We start from the raw sequence: 17,865 nt of genomic DNA on the forward strand, positions 1-17,865 counted from the left end.
CTGGATTGTAACTAGAATGCGGCCCATAATAGTTGGTCCAGGACGGGATTTCGATTACGTGAGGCCCAAATATGGGATTAGTTGAGTAGGGCAAGGGCCCAAGACTTGGCCCAATTGCCACAGGCACCGTCTCGTCGTCTCCGTGGCGACAGCGCCGCCGCTGCTCTGTCGCCGGCGGCCAGCGCAACCGCCGCCTCTTCGGCTCGCCGGCGGCGCGCGGGGACTCGAGGAAGGCCTCTGCGTCGCCGTCACTACTACCCATAGCTCGAGTATGCAACGCGTGGCCATCTCCATCTGCTCTCTATTACTACTATTTTCTTAGCGTGAATCTGAAAATTGAAGCGATATAGTTGCAGACGATGGGGATTCTCAAACTATACATACTAGTTCTGATAGAGACAAATTTGCACATGATTTTCACGAATTTGAGTAGTGACCATCATTCAGAATGCTCAATCTGCACACCTGAGTTGTGGCAGCTAGATTCTTGTCTTCAACTCTGTTCATAGAGTTGGAAAATTAATATGCCTTGAAGAGATCTTAGCCTTTTTAGTACCATCTGATCTAATAGCACACCATAAGCAAAGAACAGGCCAAATGTGATGCCAAAGATAACCTTGTCACCGAATTGATCTGTGGATGAAGTAGGGCTAGGAAGTGCTCTTGCTGAATTACAGTGGTGACTGAGCATACCACCACATAGCTTTGGATTACCAGTGAAGCTTGAGTTGTCAAATGTATCAAACTGGCCTCCAGTTGGAATAGCCCCTTCCAGGTCGTTGTTGTAAACATTGAATGCAGAAAGGAAGTTTAGCTTGTTCAGTTCTAAAGGGATTGTGCCTGTTAGATTGTTGTTAGACAAGTCTAGCATGACCAGCTTGGTGAGGTTGCAGATTGCTTGTGGGGTCTCCCCAGAGAAGCTATTGAAGCTCAAGTTGAGCATATCGAGTGCCTTCAGCTGACTAATCTCTGGCGGGATCGCACCTGTAAAACCATTTTTGGCTATGTTTATTGTTGTGTGGATATATTGGTATTGTCGGTTTTTGATGAATGGAATGCCGTAAAATCTCATGTTTGGGACACTTACATCCAGATTGGTTCTCTTGTCTGACTTCAGCATTGGAATCTGCGTTAATATTGTTGGAAATTCACCTGTAAGGTTGTTATTGGATATGTCTAGATAGAAGAGGAAGTTGAGGCTGTTGATCCAGGCAGGCACTGATCCGCTTAATTGATTATTGGATAACTGCAGCACCTTCAATTTTGTGAGCTTTGATAGCCAAAGAGAAATTTTTCCATGTAAAGAAGAACCACTTATTTCTAGGTACTGAAGATTTTCAAAACCATCCATTGTTTCATCTGCTAGCAATGTCTCATGGTTGAAGTTCCCTCCAAGAAGTAGAGTTTTTAAGTTGCTAAAGCTCTTGAGGATGTAAAGTGCCTTCGTGATATTCGTAAAATCATTCCAACCAACTGACAGGCAGGAAAGAGACCTCAGTCTGTCCATTCTGTGTGAGAACTCACCATGGAATTTGTTCCACGAAAGTCTCAGTGCAATCAAATTTGTGCAATCATAAATGCTTTCTGGAATTGTACCATTGAAGTTGTTCACGAGAAGATCAATTATCATTAGATTAGATAGGCTGGAAAAGTTGATCTTGCCAAGGTCTCCACTGAGGTAGTTGATCTTGAGGTCGAGGATTTTGAGATTTGTGCAGTTGCCTAAAGTTGATGGCAGCTCCCCATACAAGTAGTTCTCACCCAAATGGAGCTCCTTCAATCTCTTGAGCTGACCTATGGACTTGGGTATGTTTCCACTGAATATATTCTGTTGGAGATCAAGGATAGACAATTTGCTGAGCTTTATAATGTTGGCATCATCAAGTACTCCATTTAGATCATTGTTTGGGAAAGAAAGGTGCTCCAATGATGAAGCATTGAATAGTTCATCTGGGAGTGGACCCTTGAAGTTGTTGCGGCCACCCTTGAGCACTCTAAGCATGGAGCAGTTGCCTATGTCTGAGGGTATGCTGCCACCAAATTGATTGGAAGAGAGGTCAAGTACCCCGAAGGATGGTGAGTTGATGCACAAAGAACTTGGTATCTGTCCTATAAAGCTGTTGTTGCTGGCATTAAGAGCCACCAGATTGTTCATCACCTTACATGTGGTTGTTGGAAATTTCCCTGTAAATAAGTTGCTTGAGATGTTCAGTACCTGAAGAGGCCAGATAGTTGATTGAATGAAGAGCTCTTGCAAAGCTCCACTGAAGTGATTGAAGCTAACATCAAGAACGACGATGCTGCTCGATGACACCAACCCCTCCAATGGAAGTTCACCAGACAGCGAATTGTGTGAAAGATTGAGCTGCAGCAGGCCGGTGAGGCTGCCAAGAGACGGTGAGATCTGCCCTTCAAGGGCCTTAGAAGCGAGCAAAATATCAGCGATCCTCATGTCTGCATTACAGGTGATGCCTTCCCATGTGCAGCAATTTGTGCCGTTCCGCCATGATGCGGAGAGGCCACCGTCTCCTGAGAGGCCAGCAAGGAACTGGAGGAGGACACTCTTCTCCTGGTCTATGCAGGAGTCGGTGGAAGAAGCTAAACACAGCACCGTCAGCAGAGCAAACCCAAGTAAATCTGTGGGTAATTTGCTGCTGCTTCTGCTGCATGGAAACTGGGAAGGTCTCATGATGGATCTTTTTTTTATCAGATTGAGTATAGTCTGGAACTCTGGATAAATCAATATGCAGTAGTGGGCATTATAAGGCCAGAAAAATCTGAAAAGAGCTGCCGTGAAGTCTTTGCTGACTGCAGTTACTGGCTGAGTGGCTGGTCATCACAAAGACAATTCAGAGGTGAATAAGAGCCACCACCTGCAATGCCTTTTTGCTATCAATGGTCCACGGTCAATTGTTCATAGATTGAGCAGACAGTAACAACATGAATCGCCTGCAGTTCTGCAAAACGGTGGCAGAGATGATTACTCAAATGCAGCAGGAAAGTAGGGAAAATTTCAATGGTCTAGACGTGCATATCCTGGAACATATGAACAGGATCTTTCAACTGCCATCAAGGTCAAACTGCACATTTCGACCGTGTGAGGGAGCCTTTCTTTCCTAGCTGCTTCTGGAGGATAAGAAGTTGATAGAAGTATGAAAAGTCCTGGTAGCCTCCTGTTGTCATCTTTACCGGTCTTCAGCCGTCAAGACTCGGGAACAAATATCACCTAAGCTCTTCTCTCACTTTGCTTTTTTCCCCTTGTGTTGATTGAAGGCGTAAAACTGAAGGTGCTAGCAGCAAATTTTGGTACATCGCATCTTGTCAGCAAGCATGCAGCTTGACCGTTTCTTTGCTTTTGCTGTTCTACAACAAAAGATACCTCTTGAAAGGTGTACTTAAGTATTGTTATAGGTATTTAGGTGGAAAGAGTAAAATGATAAATTAGGCCGGAGAGAGAAAATAGTACAACAGTCTTGAAAATAGCATTAGCATCAGTACCGCATCGGTACAACTCCCAGTAGCGATTTTCTCTACTGGCATAAATTACATGATCTTCCTTTATTTATATTGTGTTCCTAGATGAGCATAAAACTTAGTTTGGTTCTCCGTCCCCTCCATCCCCCCCCCCCTCCCCCCCCAAAAAAAAAAGACCAATACTATCTACGAACTTGGACATATATGTATCTAGGTTCGTAGTTAGAAATTCGTTTTTTTTGACAGAGTAGTACCTCATTCAATAATCTTGTCCACTACATTATTTGTGTTCCAAGAGCATCATCAGTAAAGGTATCACCAATATTTGTGTGGTTCTTTGGAGATTTATTCTTTTTGAAGATCATAGTCAGTTAAAATATCATTGATCCTAAGAAGGAGACCCATCCTGAATCAGACTCTTATCGGCACTAATAGATAGCCTTTTTATCACGTAAATGAGTAACCAACTACGTCACTAATCAGTACAAAACTTACCGCCTCCCACTTGTGACCCAAGGCGGCGCTTCTCCCTGTAATATGCATCCATCTTATAGAACACATCAAACTCTAGGTAGGAGATGAAGAAGAAGAAGAACAGGAAAGAACGAGTCACGAGGAAGAAGAACGATAAATGAGAGATTGGTCGGATTGATATCTTTTTTCTCCTTTTTTTGAGAGGAAAACTTCATGTTTCCATTAAACCATGGACGCGGCAGAATCGCCGGCGACCAAACCCTCAACACCCGGAGGTGCACCGTCCCCAAAGAGATCGGTGTTTGGGGGACTGTTACATCCGATCGATGCTATAGCATCAGCTAACTTATTACAATCACGCGGACAAAAGCTAAACTTGCAAGTAAGAAAAGACGAGGCGATAATGTTCTTCGCTTCAAACAGAAGAGTCCCCAACGGCGCAAACTGAAGATCTTCTCCCTTCAGGGCCTGAATAAGCATCATAGAATCAGACTCCAAATGAATGTAAGCCATGCCCAAACTAGTAGCAGCTTTGAGCCCCTTAACTCCCGCCAGCACTTCAGCATGAAAGGCATCCTGGAGCCGTGACGAAAAACCTGCTCCCGCCTGTATTACTTGTGCTTCAGTATCCCTGATCACAAAACCCCAACCTCCCTTTTGTTCCTGTGGCTTGAAGGCTCCATCCACATTAATTTTCAGGACATTTCCGGTAGGTCTAGCCCATTTTCTATTTGATCTAGCTGCTTGACCACTCCCCCGTTGAGGCGCCAAATCCTTAAATTCATCTGCTTGTTTCTGTATGGAGAAAGCCAGGATATTAGCTCCCCTTCTTCCTTCTCCCTCCCTATGTATGTTTCTCTCATTCCACCATGAGTACAGCAGAACAATGGCATGTATCCTTTGTTTTTCTTCCAGCTCCAGTATAGCCTGTAAAACTGCCAAAGCTGACTGCACCGCTGCTAACTTGCATCGTACTTCTTCAAGGTTGAGGTCTCTCCATATGTGTTTGACCTCTTTGCATTTAAAAAAGAAATGGCTCCCGCTAAAGATCAAGCATTTGGTATCAATATCCATTCCCCTTCTCTTGAGAGTCATCTGGAGGGCAATTGTGTCATGCCCCAATCGCCACATGAAGTGTTTCATCTTGTTCGGACAGTTAAGCTTCCAGAGCCTTTTCCATACTTGATCACTTTGTGCACCCCCCGACGAAGATGCAGGTGCACTTCTGCTGTTTCTTCTCTCAATTTCTTTCTGCACTTTGTAGGCAGATTTCATAGAAAAGAGGCCCCTCTTATCATAATGCCACCCCACTACATCATCCCTGTCCACTTGAACCGGAATTGACAGAATGGCCTTGACATCTTCTTCACAGAAAGTTTGCCTCACCAGCATCTCATCCCAATCGCCCGTATAAGGATCTATCAATTCATTTACTCTTGTTAGCATGTTCGTGCCCTTATTAGATACAGTTTTTCTCGTCCAGTCTCTAGGGATCCAAGGATCATCCCAAATGCCGATGGAATTGCCATTGCCCACTCGCCAAATCATGCCAGCCTAAAGAGTCTGCAGCCCTTTTAGTATGCTTGAATGCTTCTCCATGTATATGACATGCCCGATCTTGGTTTAGCTTGCAGAATTGATCCAGATGGATAATACTTGGCCTTCAGAATCTGAGCACACAGAGAATCAGGCTCCTGAAGCAGCCGCCAGCATTGCTTTGCTAGAATAGCCATATTAAAGACATATATATCTCTTTTTTTCTCCTATATAACAAAGAAGTATTGATCTAATTATAGATGTCCATAAGTTACTTAGTTAACTACTTAACGCCATCGGTTACGATAATTTATTCCATACCTTGCCCATGTCATTATCAACGGTTCATGTTGCCCTACCTTCTAATACTTCTATGTACCTTCTACACACCTCACAAACACTATAAAAGATCTCTAAGTAAAAATATCAATCGAGAGAAAGGAGTATCAATCAAGACTCAAAGAGTCCTTAGAGACAAGGGTTGTGTTTAGTTTCATTCAAACTTCTAAAAATTCCGTCACATCAAATGTTTAGACATATGTATGGAGCATTAAACCTGGACGAAAAAAAAAACCAATTGCACAGTTTACATGTAAATTGCAAGACGAATCTTTTGAGCCTAATTACGCCATGATTTGACAACGTGGTGCTATAGTAAACATTTGCTAATGACGGATTAATTAGGCTTAATAGATTAGTCTCGCAATTTACAGGCGGAATCTATAATTTGTTTTGTTATTAGTCTACGTTTAATACTTCAAATGTGTGTCTGTATACTTCAAAAAAAAATTAGCTGTGGAACTAAACACGACCAAGGTATCAGTCAAGACTGCGATGCTCCTTTGGTCACATCCATATGGAGCTTAATTGGAAAATTATTCTAAACTCTCAAGGGGCTATCCCTTATTGTTTGTATGTCACTCAAATGGTTATAAATTTTTTTTAAAAAAAAATGAACTAGATGGATTAATATGTGCTAGATCAATTAAAATTTAACTTCTACATGATGCAATGAAAAAAAAATTTGACTGTGAATATTAACTAGCTGTAGTTTAATTTGTTTTTTGTTTGAAATTTATAGAAGTTGAATTTTAACTTGCATGTTTGTAGAGTGATATATTACACGTTAACACATCTTCTTAATTTTTTTTATTTTTTTCATAACTATTTAAGTGACATACAAATAATAAAGAGATATCCCCTTAGAGTTTAATCCACTCTCGAGCTTAATTCATCGTTTCCTTCGTCTTTCCCATCAATTCTCTGCCACTGCAAGGTTCTAGATGCAGTGAAATCAAGTGTGAAAAGTGGGGAGAAAACGATATCAGTCGTCTGATTCTGAAAATCATAATGGAGGTCTGAATGGTTTTTGTCACCTGTAGCTTGCACGGCACGAACGAACAATTTTGCCTAGCAAAAGAATGTTTCCCCCTATGGCAAATCAGTTGGCAGGTGAGGTGAGATGCAGAAATTCATCAATTGTAAGTTGCATTAATAAGTCATGCATAAACGTTGTCAGTTAAGTATCACTGAGTTTTCTACTCTAAGTCTGAACTGGATACAGTCAAAGTTTACAAGGAAACGTAGCAACAGGCCATTGACTGAAACAATTCAACTACAACTGATACTAATCGAGCAGGCCAGAAAAGAGAAGTTGAAAAGGTTGCTTTCTGACTTTGTTCAGATCAGCACACCAGAATTCTGCACCTAGTAGTATTAGAAATGAACCTAAGCTAGTCAGGTATAGCAGAATCCTAAGCTTCAGCTAGTCAGGTATAGCAACCAGATGAAGGCCGAGTTTAGTTCCAAAATTTTTCTTCAAACTTTTAACTTTTCCATCACATCAAAACTTTCCTACACACAAACTTCCAACTTTTTATCACATCGTTCCAATTTCAATTAAACTTTCAATTTTAGCGTGAACTAAACACACCCGAAGCAAAACTCCATTGCTAATCTGACGAAATTGTTCAGAAACTCCATTTCTCACACAAGAACAGCATGACCAAGATGCAGGAACTTCAACTTCTCCTAGTCCTTGCTGCTCTTGTGCTGCTCTCCTTCCTCTCTCCTGCCACCTCCTGCACGGAGCAGGAGAAGAGCTCACTCCTCCAGTTCCTCCGCGAGCTCTCGCCGGATTCCAGCAGCAAGTTCTCCCGGTCATGGCAGAGCGGCACAAGCTGCTGCACGTGGGAAGGCATCGCCTGCGGCAGCAATGGCACGGTGACGGAGCTCTCGCTGCCGTCCATGGCGCTCGAGGGCCCCATCTCTGTATCAATTGCCAACCTCACCGGCTTGCGCCGCCTCGACCTGTCGTACAATTCTCTCTCCGGCGAGCTCCCACCGGAGTTGATCTCCTCCGCCAGCGTCGCCTTCCTCGACGTCAGCTTCAACCGCCTCAACGGCGAGCTGCAGGAATCTTCACCATCACTGCCTCACCATCCTCTTCAGGTTCTGAACATCTCCCACAATTTCTTCGCCGGGGAGTTTCCGTCCACGATATGGGAGAAGAAGAGTGATCTTGTCGCGATCAACGCGAGCCACAACACTTTCAGTGGCGCGCTGCCGTCTTCTTTCTGCATCAGCTCGCCATCCTTCGCTGTTCTTGATCTCTCATACAACCTCTTCAGTGGCAGCATTCCAGCTGAGATAGGTAAGTGCTCTTCACTCAGAGTGCTCAAGGCTAGCAACAACGAGATCAATGGCAGCTTGTCAGATGAGCTCTTTGATGCTTCCATGTTGGAGCACCTCTCTTTTCTGAAGAATGGTTTGGAAGGAGAGCTTGATGGTAAATGTAGTTTGTGAATTTTTTCTCTGGAAGCTTCACCCCTTCAGTATTGCTATCGTTATTTACATATACATGAGTAGATGGGCCTCTAGCTGATGGGCCAGCACACAAACACACACACACACACTATTCTATTTACAGCCCAACACTCCCCCTCAAGATGGGTGATAGATATCTATCATACCCATCTTGTCACACGAACGATTACACTCTTTAACACCTAAACCCTTTGTTAAACAATCAGCAACTTGTCCACTAGACGTTACAAATTCTAATTCCAAAACTCCCTCATCCAGTTTTTCCTTGATAAAGAAACGATCCAACTCCACATGCTTTGTTCGATCATGCTGAACTGGGTTGTTAGCAATGTTGATTGCTGACTTGTTGTCACACCACAATTTCATGGGAGTATCCACCGACAACTTTAACTCAGAAAGAAGATTCCTTAGCCATAACAACTCACTCAAACTCACTGACATTGCCCGATATTCTGCCTCAGCAGTTGAGCGAGACACCACCGGTTGCTTCTTGCTCCTCCAAGATACTAAATTGCCACCAACAAACACACAATAGCCTGAAGTTGATCTTCTATCATCAGGACAACTTGCCCAATCTGCATCACAATAGCCTTCAACCTCCAAGTGTCCATTTTTCTTAAACCATAGGCCTTTACCTGGGCTTCCCTTCAAATATCTCAAGATCCTATAGACCGCATCCATATGACCACTCCTTGGATCATGCATATATCGACTCACCATACTGACAGCATAAGTTATGTCAGGTCGTGTATGACACAAATATATCAGTCTTCCCACCAATCTTTGGTATCTTTCCTTATTCACTGGATTTCCAGACTCTGCACATAATTTATGATTTTGATCAATTGGTGTAGAGGCTGGGCGACATCCAAGCATACCTGTGTCACTGAGCAAATCCAATGCATATTTCCGTTGTGACAGAACTATCCCTCTAGGAGATCTTGCAATTTCAATACCCAGAAAATATTTCAACTGGCCTAGGTCCTTAACTTCAAATTCTTTGCTTAGATTCTGTTTCAACCTAGTGATCTCCAAGCAATCATTCCCAGTGATAATCATATCATCAACATAGACAGCAAGGATGGTTATATGATCTCCACTATGATGATAAAAAACTGTATGATCTCCATTACATTGCTTATAGTCCATAGCACACATTGCACGCCTAAACCGATCAAACCATGCTCTTGGTGATTGTTTAAGACCATACAAAGATTTCTTCAATCTCAGCACCTTTCCTTCAGTTTGTGAAGTAGCAAATCCCGGTGGGATATCCATATACACCTCTTCTTGAAGATCTCCATGTAAAAATGCATTCTTGACATCTAGCTGATGCAATGGCCAATCAAAATTAGCTGCACAAGATATGAGAGTTCTTACCGTGCTCATCTTTGCTACTGGTGCAAAAGTTTCATCATAATCAATTCCATATGTTTGACTATATCCCTTAGCCACCAGCCTTGCTTTGTATCTTTCCACCTTTCCATTAGGATTTTGCTTTACTGTATAAACCCACTTACAGTTGACAACTTTCTTTCCTTCAGGAAATGGTACAAGATCCCATGTTTTGTTCTTTTCAAGAGCCTCTAGTTCATCTAACATAGCTTGATGCCACCTTGGATCTTGCTTTGCTTCTCTCCAATCCTTTGGGATTTCCATTGAATCTAGTGATGCTACAAAGGCTTTATATGTGGATGACAAGGAGTCATAGGAAACAAAGTTGGATATATTATTTTCTTCATCACCCTCATCTTGATCTTCAAAACCATACCTTAGTGGAGGTTTACCTGCATTGCTTCTCACACTCTTTCTGACAGCAATTGGTAAGTCAGATTCTTCTCTAACTTCCTCTTCTTCTCCCCCTGACTCCAAAGACCCTTGCTCATGACTTACATCTTTCTCTACCTGATTATCCTCTTCAACTTGTTGGATTACTGGACACCTTGTTCTCCTTGTGTATACTTGAAGATTTTCCTCTTCATGTGGCTTCCTCCATTCTTGCTCCTGTGCAACAGGACCACCCATAGGATATGGAATTGAACCAACCACAAACTTTTCCTTCTTTGATTGTTCATCTCCCTTTGGACCCAATATTTCACCTTCCATCTGTTGACCATCATGACCACTAGTTGAATTATCAAGATCAACGAATAAAGAACTTAAATCTGTCTTCTCACCGTAGAATGGGACAGATTCTCTAAAAGTAACATCCATACTAACAAAAGTTCGTCGTTCTGATGGACTCCAACACTTATACCCCTTCTGGCCAGATGGATAGCCTATAAAGATGCATTTGACAGCCCGAGGATCAAGTTTTCCAACGGAAGGTCTATGATCTCTAACAAAACAAGTGCAACCAAACACTTTTGGTGGAACAACAAATTCATTCTTTCCAAATATCATCTCACATGGTGTCTGCATTCCAAGTATCCTTGATGGCGTGCGGTTGATAAGATAAGTTGCTGTCATTACTGCCTCACTCCACAAGAATTTAGGTACATTCATAGCATACATCAATGAGCGAGCTGTCTCCAAAAGATGACGGTTTTTTCTCTCAGCCACCCCATTTTGTGGAGGAGTATCAGGATAAGAAGTTTGATGCAATATTCCTTCTGATGAAAGAAAGCTACTAAATTCATTGTTTATATACTCCCCGCCATTATCAGTTTTAATAAACTGAACTCGAGCATTAAAATGATTTTTAATGTATGCATAGAAATTCTGGAAGCATTTAAACACCTCATCCTTATGCCTCATAAGATATAACCATGTCATGCGAGAGTAGCAATCAATAAAGGTAACAAAATACTTCATTCCACTCATAGAGACCATAGGTGAAGTCCAAACATCTGAGTGAATTAGCATAAATGGTAACATACTTCGGAGTCCTCTACTCACATATGATGTTCTTGTATGTTTTCCATACTCACATGCATCACATACTAACTTATGTTTATCCACTCTACTTAGTTCTGCTGGAAACATCTTGCTCATAGTTTCAAAAGATATATGCCCCAATCGACAATGCAAAAGTAATACCTTAGCCTCTTCTTTACTTGTAGAAGCCATCAATGCAAGACATACATCTTCACTTGTCTCCTTTCGATCCAAATACCAAAGTCCATCACGCCTGATGCCAGTCCCAAGTTTCTTCCCTGTTTGCCTCTCCTGAATTAAACAATTCTCACGATCAAGGGATACCCGACAATCCATATGATCAACAAGAGAACTTATTGAAATCAAATTCACTGGAAAAGAAGGGATATATAACACTGATGATAAAGTGATTGAAGGAGTACATTGTACTGTTCCCTCTCCCTTAACTGGGCATGATGTTCCATCAGCAGTTTCAATTGTTTCTTTTCGTGTAAATGGGTATGGTTTATATGATGCAAATTCTCCACACATACCCGTGACATGTCTGGATGCACCCGAGTCAAGTATCCAATTTGAATGAGAACTATTGATTGACATAAATGCTTGGTTTGAGTTACCTGAGATAGAATGAACAAGGTTGGCAACATCAACATTTGTAGGTCCAGAACAACCCTCTTCAAGAGTGACCACATTAGCTCTGTGATCACCTCTATACTCATAGCCTCTACCTCTGTTAGCTCTACCTGCATAACCTCTTCCACCTCTTGCTCCACCTCTATCACCACTTCTTCCTCTTCCATAACTAGGCTTGCGAGGAGCACGACAATCACGCATGAGATGCCCCATTTCACCACAATTAAAACACTCTCTAGTCTCTTTACCTTGTAGCATTGCATAGGTGGGACTTGATGAAGGTGGTGTAGCCTTAGGCAATACTTTCCTCTTAAGCTCATCTTGAGCCATAGCTGCTATAGCCTCATCCAAGGTAGGAAGAGTAGTCTGATGGAACATAGCATCTTTTCTCCCTTCAAACTCTGGATTTAGGCCTTTCAAGAATTCAATAACCCTTCTGCGCTCAATCCATTTCCTCATTTTTGCTATACAATCGGGGTGCTCTAACCCAAGAGGATCATAATGATCCAAATCAGACCATAGATGCTTCAATTCTGCAACATATTCTGCAATAGAACGCTCCCCCTGTCTCAAAGCACTTATCTTCTCCCGTGCCTCCACCATTAGCATCACATTTCCTTCTCCTGAGTAGAGATTAGTGAGAGTTTTCCACATCTCACTTGCACTTGAGATGGTCTCAACAGTTGTAGCAATAGCAGGGATAAGTGAAGTCAACAACCATGCTACTACTAAAGAGTTGGTAGTGCTCCAAGTCCTCCATTCTGCACTAGCACTCTCAGGCTCCTTCACTTCTCCGGTGACATATCCTTCTAATCCCTTAGTCTTCAAAATCAACAATGCTCTCCTTGACCAACTTAAATAATTTTTGACACCCTCCAACTTAATATCATTTTGCATCAAGTCAATTTTTTGCATTGTTTCAGTATGAGGAATCACTGCATTACTTGTAGTTGGGGCCTCACTAAATTTCTTTGCAAGCATGTCCACCAATTTACCCATCACTTGTTCAAGTCCCTGATTTTCCCCCATTTTAATCAAGCAGCACTCAACTAACTGCTGTAACAAAGCAAACTCTCCTTGTCTACACTCCACCAGCAGCACTAACAACAAGCCAACAATTCCTCTACCCTGTATTTTCTTCCCAGTAAATCAGTAGTAGCAGCAAGAACAATCTCGATTACCTCAATCTTGAAGAAGAACAACAGTAACAACAGTCACTAGTGCTTCTTCCCTCAACCACAAGCCACAGTACAGAGTCCACCACCAGCCAACAAGCAGAAGCACGGCTGGGAACCAACTCAACAAGCAGAAGCACGGCTGGGGAACCCACTTGTAGCTGCTGCCCCTCCAGACCTCCCTGCTCAGCTCACGCACCTGCTGTGTGTTGCCGTCACCGCCGCTCGCTGCAGCAGCCGCGAGCGTCCTGACCTGCTGCGCCTCCAGTCCACTCCTACTTGTCCCTGCTCACCGTCCTACACCACCACCAAGAACTCCAACCTCAGCGCTTGCTCCCTCAGCTAGGGTTCGTCGCCGCCGGCCGCCAGGAGCACGGCTCTGATACCATGTAGTTTGTGAATTTTTTCTCTGGAAGCTTCACCCCTTCAGTATTGCTATCGTTATTTACATATACATGAGTAGATGGGCCTCTAGCTGATGGGCCAGCACACAAACACACACACACACTATTCTATTTACAGCCCAACAGTAAACAGATAGCCAAGCTCAAGAATATAGTAGTTCTTGATCTTGGATCGAACAATTTCATCGGCGATATTCCGGGTAGCATAGGTCAGCTTAAGAGATTGGAGGAGCTCCATTTGGACTACAACAGGATGTCCGGGGAATTGCCATCAGCTCTAGGGAACTGTACAAATCTCAAGATCATCAACCTCAAGTACAACAGCTTCAGAGGAGAGCTTCTGAAGGTGAACTTCTCCGGACTTCCCAATCTGAAAGTTTTGGATCTTGAGTCAAACAAGTTCAGTGGAGAAATTCCGGAAAGCGTCTACCATGCAGCAATCTGACCTCGCTGAAACTATCTTCAAACAAATTCTATGGACAGTTGTCACCAAGAATTGGCAACCTGAAATCCCTCTTGTTCCTATCACTTTCCAACAATGCTTTTGTGAATATTGCAAATGTGATTCATGCACTCAAGAACTCCAGGAAAATCAACACTTTGATCATAGGAACCAACTTCAAGGGTGAGACCATGCCAGAGGATATACCAATCACTGATGGTTTTCAGAGTCTTCAGGTTCTTTCCATACCATCTTGCTCATTGTCTGGAAAAATTCCTCTTTGGCTATCAAAATTGGCCAAGCTGGAAGTTCTGGATCTGTCCAACAATCAACTCACTGGACCAATACCAGACTGGATCCATGACCTGAACTTCCTCTACTTCATAGATATATCAAACAACAAACTTACAGGGGATCTCCCAACGGCAATAATGTTGATGCCAATGCTTCAACCTGACAAGGTTGCAACCCAATTGGATCCCAGGGCATTTGAACAGCCTGTCTATGCAGGGCCATCACTTACATATGGCAAGAACAATGCTCTCCCTGCAATGCTGAATCTTGCAAACAACGAGCTTACCGGTGCGATCCCTTCAGAGGTTGGTCAGCTGAAATCACTCACATTGCTCAACTTGAGCTTCAACAGCTTGTCAGGACAGATTCCACAGCAACTTTTCGACCTGACAAACCTGCAGGTGGTAGACTTGTCCAACAACCATCTCTCAGGTTCAATTCCACCGGGGCTGAATAACCTGCACTTCCTTACAACATTTGATGCTTCTAACAACGACTTAGAGGGGTGGATTCCAGCTGGTGTCCAGTCTTCATATCCGTATGATTTTTCTGGCAACCCAAAGCTGTGTGATCCTACACTCACTCGCACCTGTGATTCAGCAGAGGCACCTCCAGTCTCCACGCTCACCGGAGAAGAAACCACTCCAAAGATCGTCTTTGCAATCGCTTTCGGTGCGTTCTTCTGTTTAGGTGTGGTGTATGATCAGGCAGTATTATCGAGGTTTTTTGGCTAGTTCTATTGCAGTTTTCATGTGTTTTTTTTTATAAAAAAATTGGTCAGTTTGGTGTTTGGACAGAGCTATTCAGGTCCAAGCGGACACGTCCACTGAACAAGTTGTGTGTACTGTAGTTGCGAGTGAAATATAGCTTTTGTTCATGTTTCCCAGTGGAGGAATATTTTAGTTATTTTCCACTCTTCTCGAAATGTCACTTTTCCCACTGGGCATTGTGGCGCAGGTAACAATAATTACCAAGTTGTAGTGCTACTGCCGGTAGGAAAGAAATAAAATACAATATATGTACAGTGATTTCAGGCACATGCACTAAAATAATAGAGTAGCAGTTATAGCTGTTACATTTGTAGCCATTGTAATCTTGTTACAGCAACGCTGCAGCTTCATCCTCTACAAATAGAAACACAACTCAGTTTTGCATTTCATCAAACAAGATGGATCCCCCTAATAGAGATTTTATGCACGTGCTTAGCCAGGGCTCTCCAAGCCAAACTTGAAATGGTAGCCAAAACTCCACTTCTCCTCAATTTTCTCCCAAACATAGTTTGCTCGATCCTCAACACCCACTTTTCAGAACTTCTATACTTTTGGGGCTCTAACCAACTATCAACTATATGACAATTCTACTCCAAGCTTCCACTGTTTACCGAGAGAAACTTTCTTTCAATTTGCCACTTTCCCCGATGCGGCTTACCAGCCATCGACGTAACCATCGTTGAGACAAAAGTAGCAGACGTGGATCCACGTGGATCTTTCGCTTATACTAGGTTCATTTTTAGATCCTTTTATTTATTTAAAATAAGTTTATTTTTAAAATAATCTTCGTATCGGAGTTTGTGAAAGTAGAAGTAGATAAAGTGAATAATAATTATATTGGGGTTTGATAAAGTAGTTATATTCTAGTTTTTATGGCTTTGTAGTGGTACGTGTGGCCATGTGGGATGAGTGAAAAATAAATTTATTTTGGAACTGATGTAGTACTACTTCATTGTTTCCTTTGTCTCTCCCATCAATTCTCTGCTAGTGCAAGAAGACCAATTCTAGCTGCAGTGAAATCAAGCAGGGCCGGTCCTGACATTTGGGAGGCCCTAGGCGAACTTGACACTATGGGCCCTTATAGGAAGTTAAGGCTATTTTTTTTTACTTCTAATATATATACTCTATAAAGCATATACCATAGAGTGACACAAATAAACATTTCTAATATGATAAATAATCAATCAAGTAGTTTGCAAGTTGCAATAGAGCAATTTATTCTCGATGAATAATATCGATAGTATAATTGACAACTAAAAAAACACAATTGAAACAAATGAGTATGAATACCTTAATAGGAGACAACAAATATCCTATGTCCCTTATAAAAAAGAGTTTCTTCTCGCATTTCTTGAAGCGAAATCAATAATGACAGTTTGAAGATCAATGTCGTGCAAGATATTCTTCTCAATCTGCAGATAGCCAAGCCATTCAACCTTCCATGTGACATAGTTGACCTTAAATAGTTTTTCAATAATTGATATTCCCGTTTTCTTTTTGTTTCTTTTCTGAGCACCCGACAAATGTTTTTAGGTAACATTATAACACCTGAAATAGGGAAATTGCAAAGCAAATTATATCTATACAACAATAACTATGAATTGAAATTAATTGATAAAGGCATAGTTCAATGACCTACCTTAGTGCTGGGGAGGAGAGGCAAACAATTGATGACGAATTGACGATCAGTCGATCACGTCGATCACAGGAGGAATCACTCAGGCGGACCCAGACAGGCAGCCATGCACCACAGCGGTTGGCTGGGCCGGCCGCCAGCGATGGCGAGGCGAGCAATCAGGCAACGGCGCACAGGCAGTCAGGCACTCCATCTCCCGGTCTCCGTCTCTGAAGTCTGATCACTCGGCTTGGTTTTTGGCTTTCACGGTCGCGGACGCGGACTGTCTAGGGCATCGGCGGCGATTCGGGATTTCAGGGCGACGAAGCGACGCGGCTCGGCCTCGATCTCCGCCTCTCCGGTCTCGCGAGTCGCAGCCGCGGGCAGATCGAAGCGACGCACAACCACACTCGCGCACGCGCGCTGATCGCTGGACTCTGTTGGGCCTACCGCCTGTGGTGCTGGGCTGGGATAGGGGGGCAGGGGGGTAAGTGATGGGCCCCCCTCCGGCCTGGGCTCTAGGCGGCCGCACAACCGGCCTACCCCTAGGGCCGGCCCTGAAATCAAGTGTCGAACACAAACAGTGGGGAGAGAATGATATTGGTCGTCTGATTCAGACACTTTGTGTAGGTTTATACTTACTGGCTTAGACTTTTAAGTCAGTTTATTGGTTTATATGATTTGTAAGTCGGTGGATTTAATATCCTAAGTTTAGTGATGGAGTTATACATATATCTCACATAAACCAAAAAAGCTTCTCTAACCTAGTTTTTGGCTTAATAGTGTTAGTGTGGCTTATAGCTTTAAAAAAGTCAAACTGAAAAAGATGCTTGTTTGTTTAGGCTTAGACTTTTATGCTTATAAGTTGGCTTATAAGCCTAAACAAAGAGGGCCTGAATGGTTCAGTCACCCGCAGCTTGCGTTTGCACGACACGAACGAACAATTTTGCCTAACAAAGATTGTTTTGGCCGATCCATGCGTGTATGGCAGGCAAAGGGTCTCTTTGGGAAAGCTTAAGATTCTGAGAAGCAACTAGATGATAGCCAGCTTAGAATCTGGAAAAGCTAGGTTTCTCGGCTTTTGGCTTCTAGTTCATTTTCTGGATTCTAGAACTACAGCTTCTCAGAATCTGGACAAAAATTAAACTGTTTGGTGGAGTTTCTGATTCTAGGAGAAGTTGTAGCAGCGAAGCTCCCCCATACAGGCCCAAAATCAGTACTCGCAGAGGGACGGTTATTGGGCCGGAACGGGAGTGCAACTCACGTGCGGCCCATACTAGTTGAACCTCAACGGGGTTCTCGTCTAGGTGCGGCCCAAGAAAGGATTCTGACGTACGGCCCATGA

General features: G+C 42.9%; 1 protein-coding gene and 1 pseudogene across 1 annotated transcript; one reads left to right on the plus strand and one right to left on the minus strand.

Annotated features, from left to right (window-relative positions):
• Positions 1-813: 813 nt before the first annotated feature.
• Positions 814-3,582, minus strand: LOC136351234 (receptor-like protein 3). The gene is made up of 2 exons (XM_066307100.1): positions 1,088-3,582; positions 814-984 (listed from the first exon to the last, which is right to left on the minus strand). The coding sequence occupies exons 1-2, from the start codon at positions 2,687-2,689 to the stop codon at positions 955-957; spliced, it is 1,632 nt and encodes a 543-aa protein (XP_066163197.1). The 5' UTR covers positions 2,690-3,582; the 3' UTR covers positions 814-954.
• Positions 3,583-7,477: 3,895 nt separating this feature from the next.
• LOC9271194 (receptor-like protein 2) lies at positions 7,478-14,992 on the plus strand (annotated as a pseudogene).
• Positions 14,993-17,865: the final 2,873 nt, after the last annotated feature.

This window comes from Oryza sativa, chromosome 2, assembly GCF_034140825.1.
Source record: "Oryza sativa Japonica Group chromosome 2, ASM3414082v1".
Taxonomy (NCBI): Eukaryota; Viridiplantae; Streptophyta; class Magnoliopsida; order Poales; family Poaceae; genus Oryza; species Oryza sativa.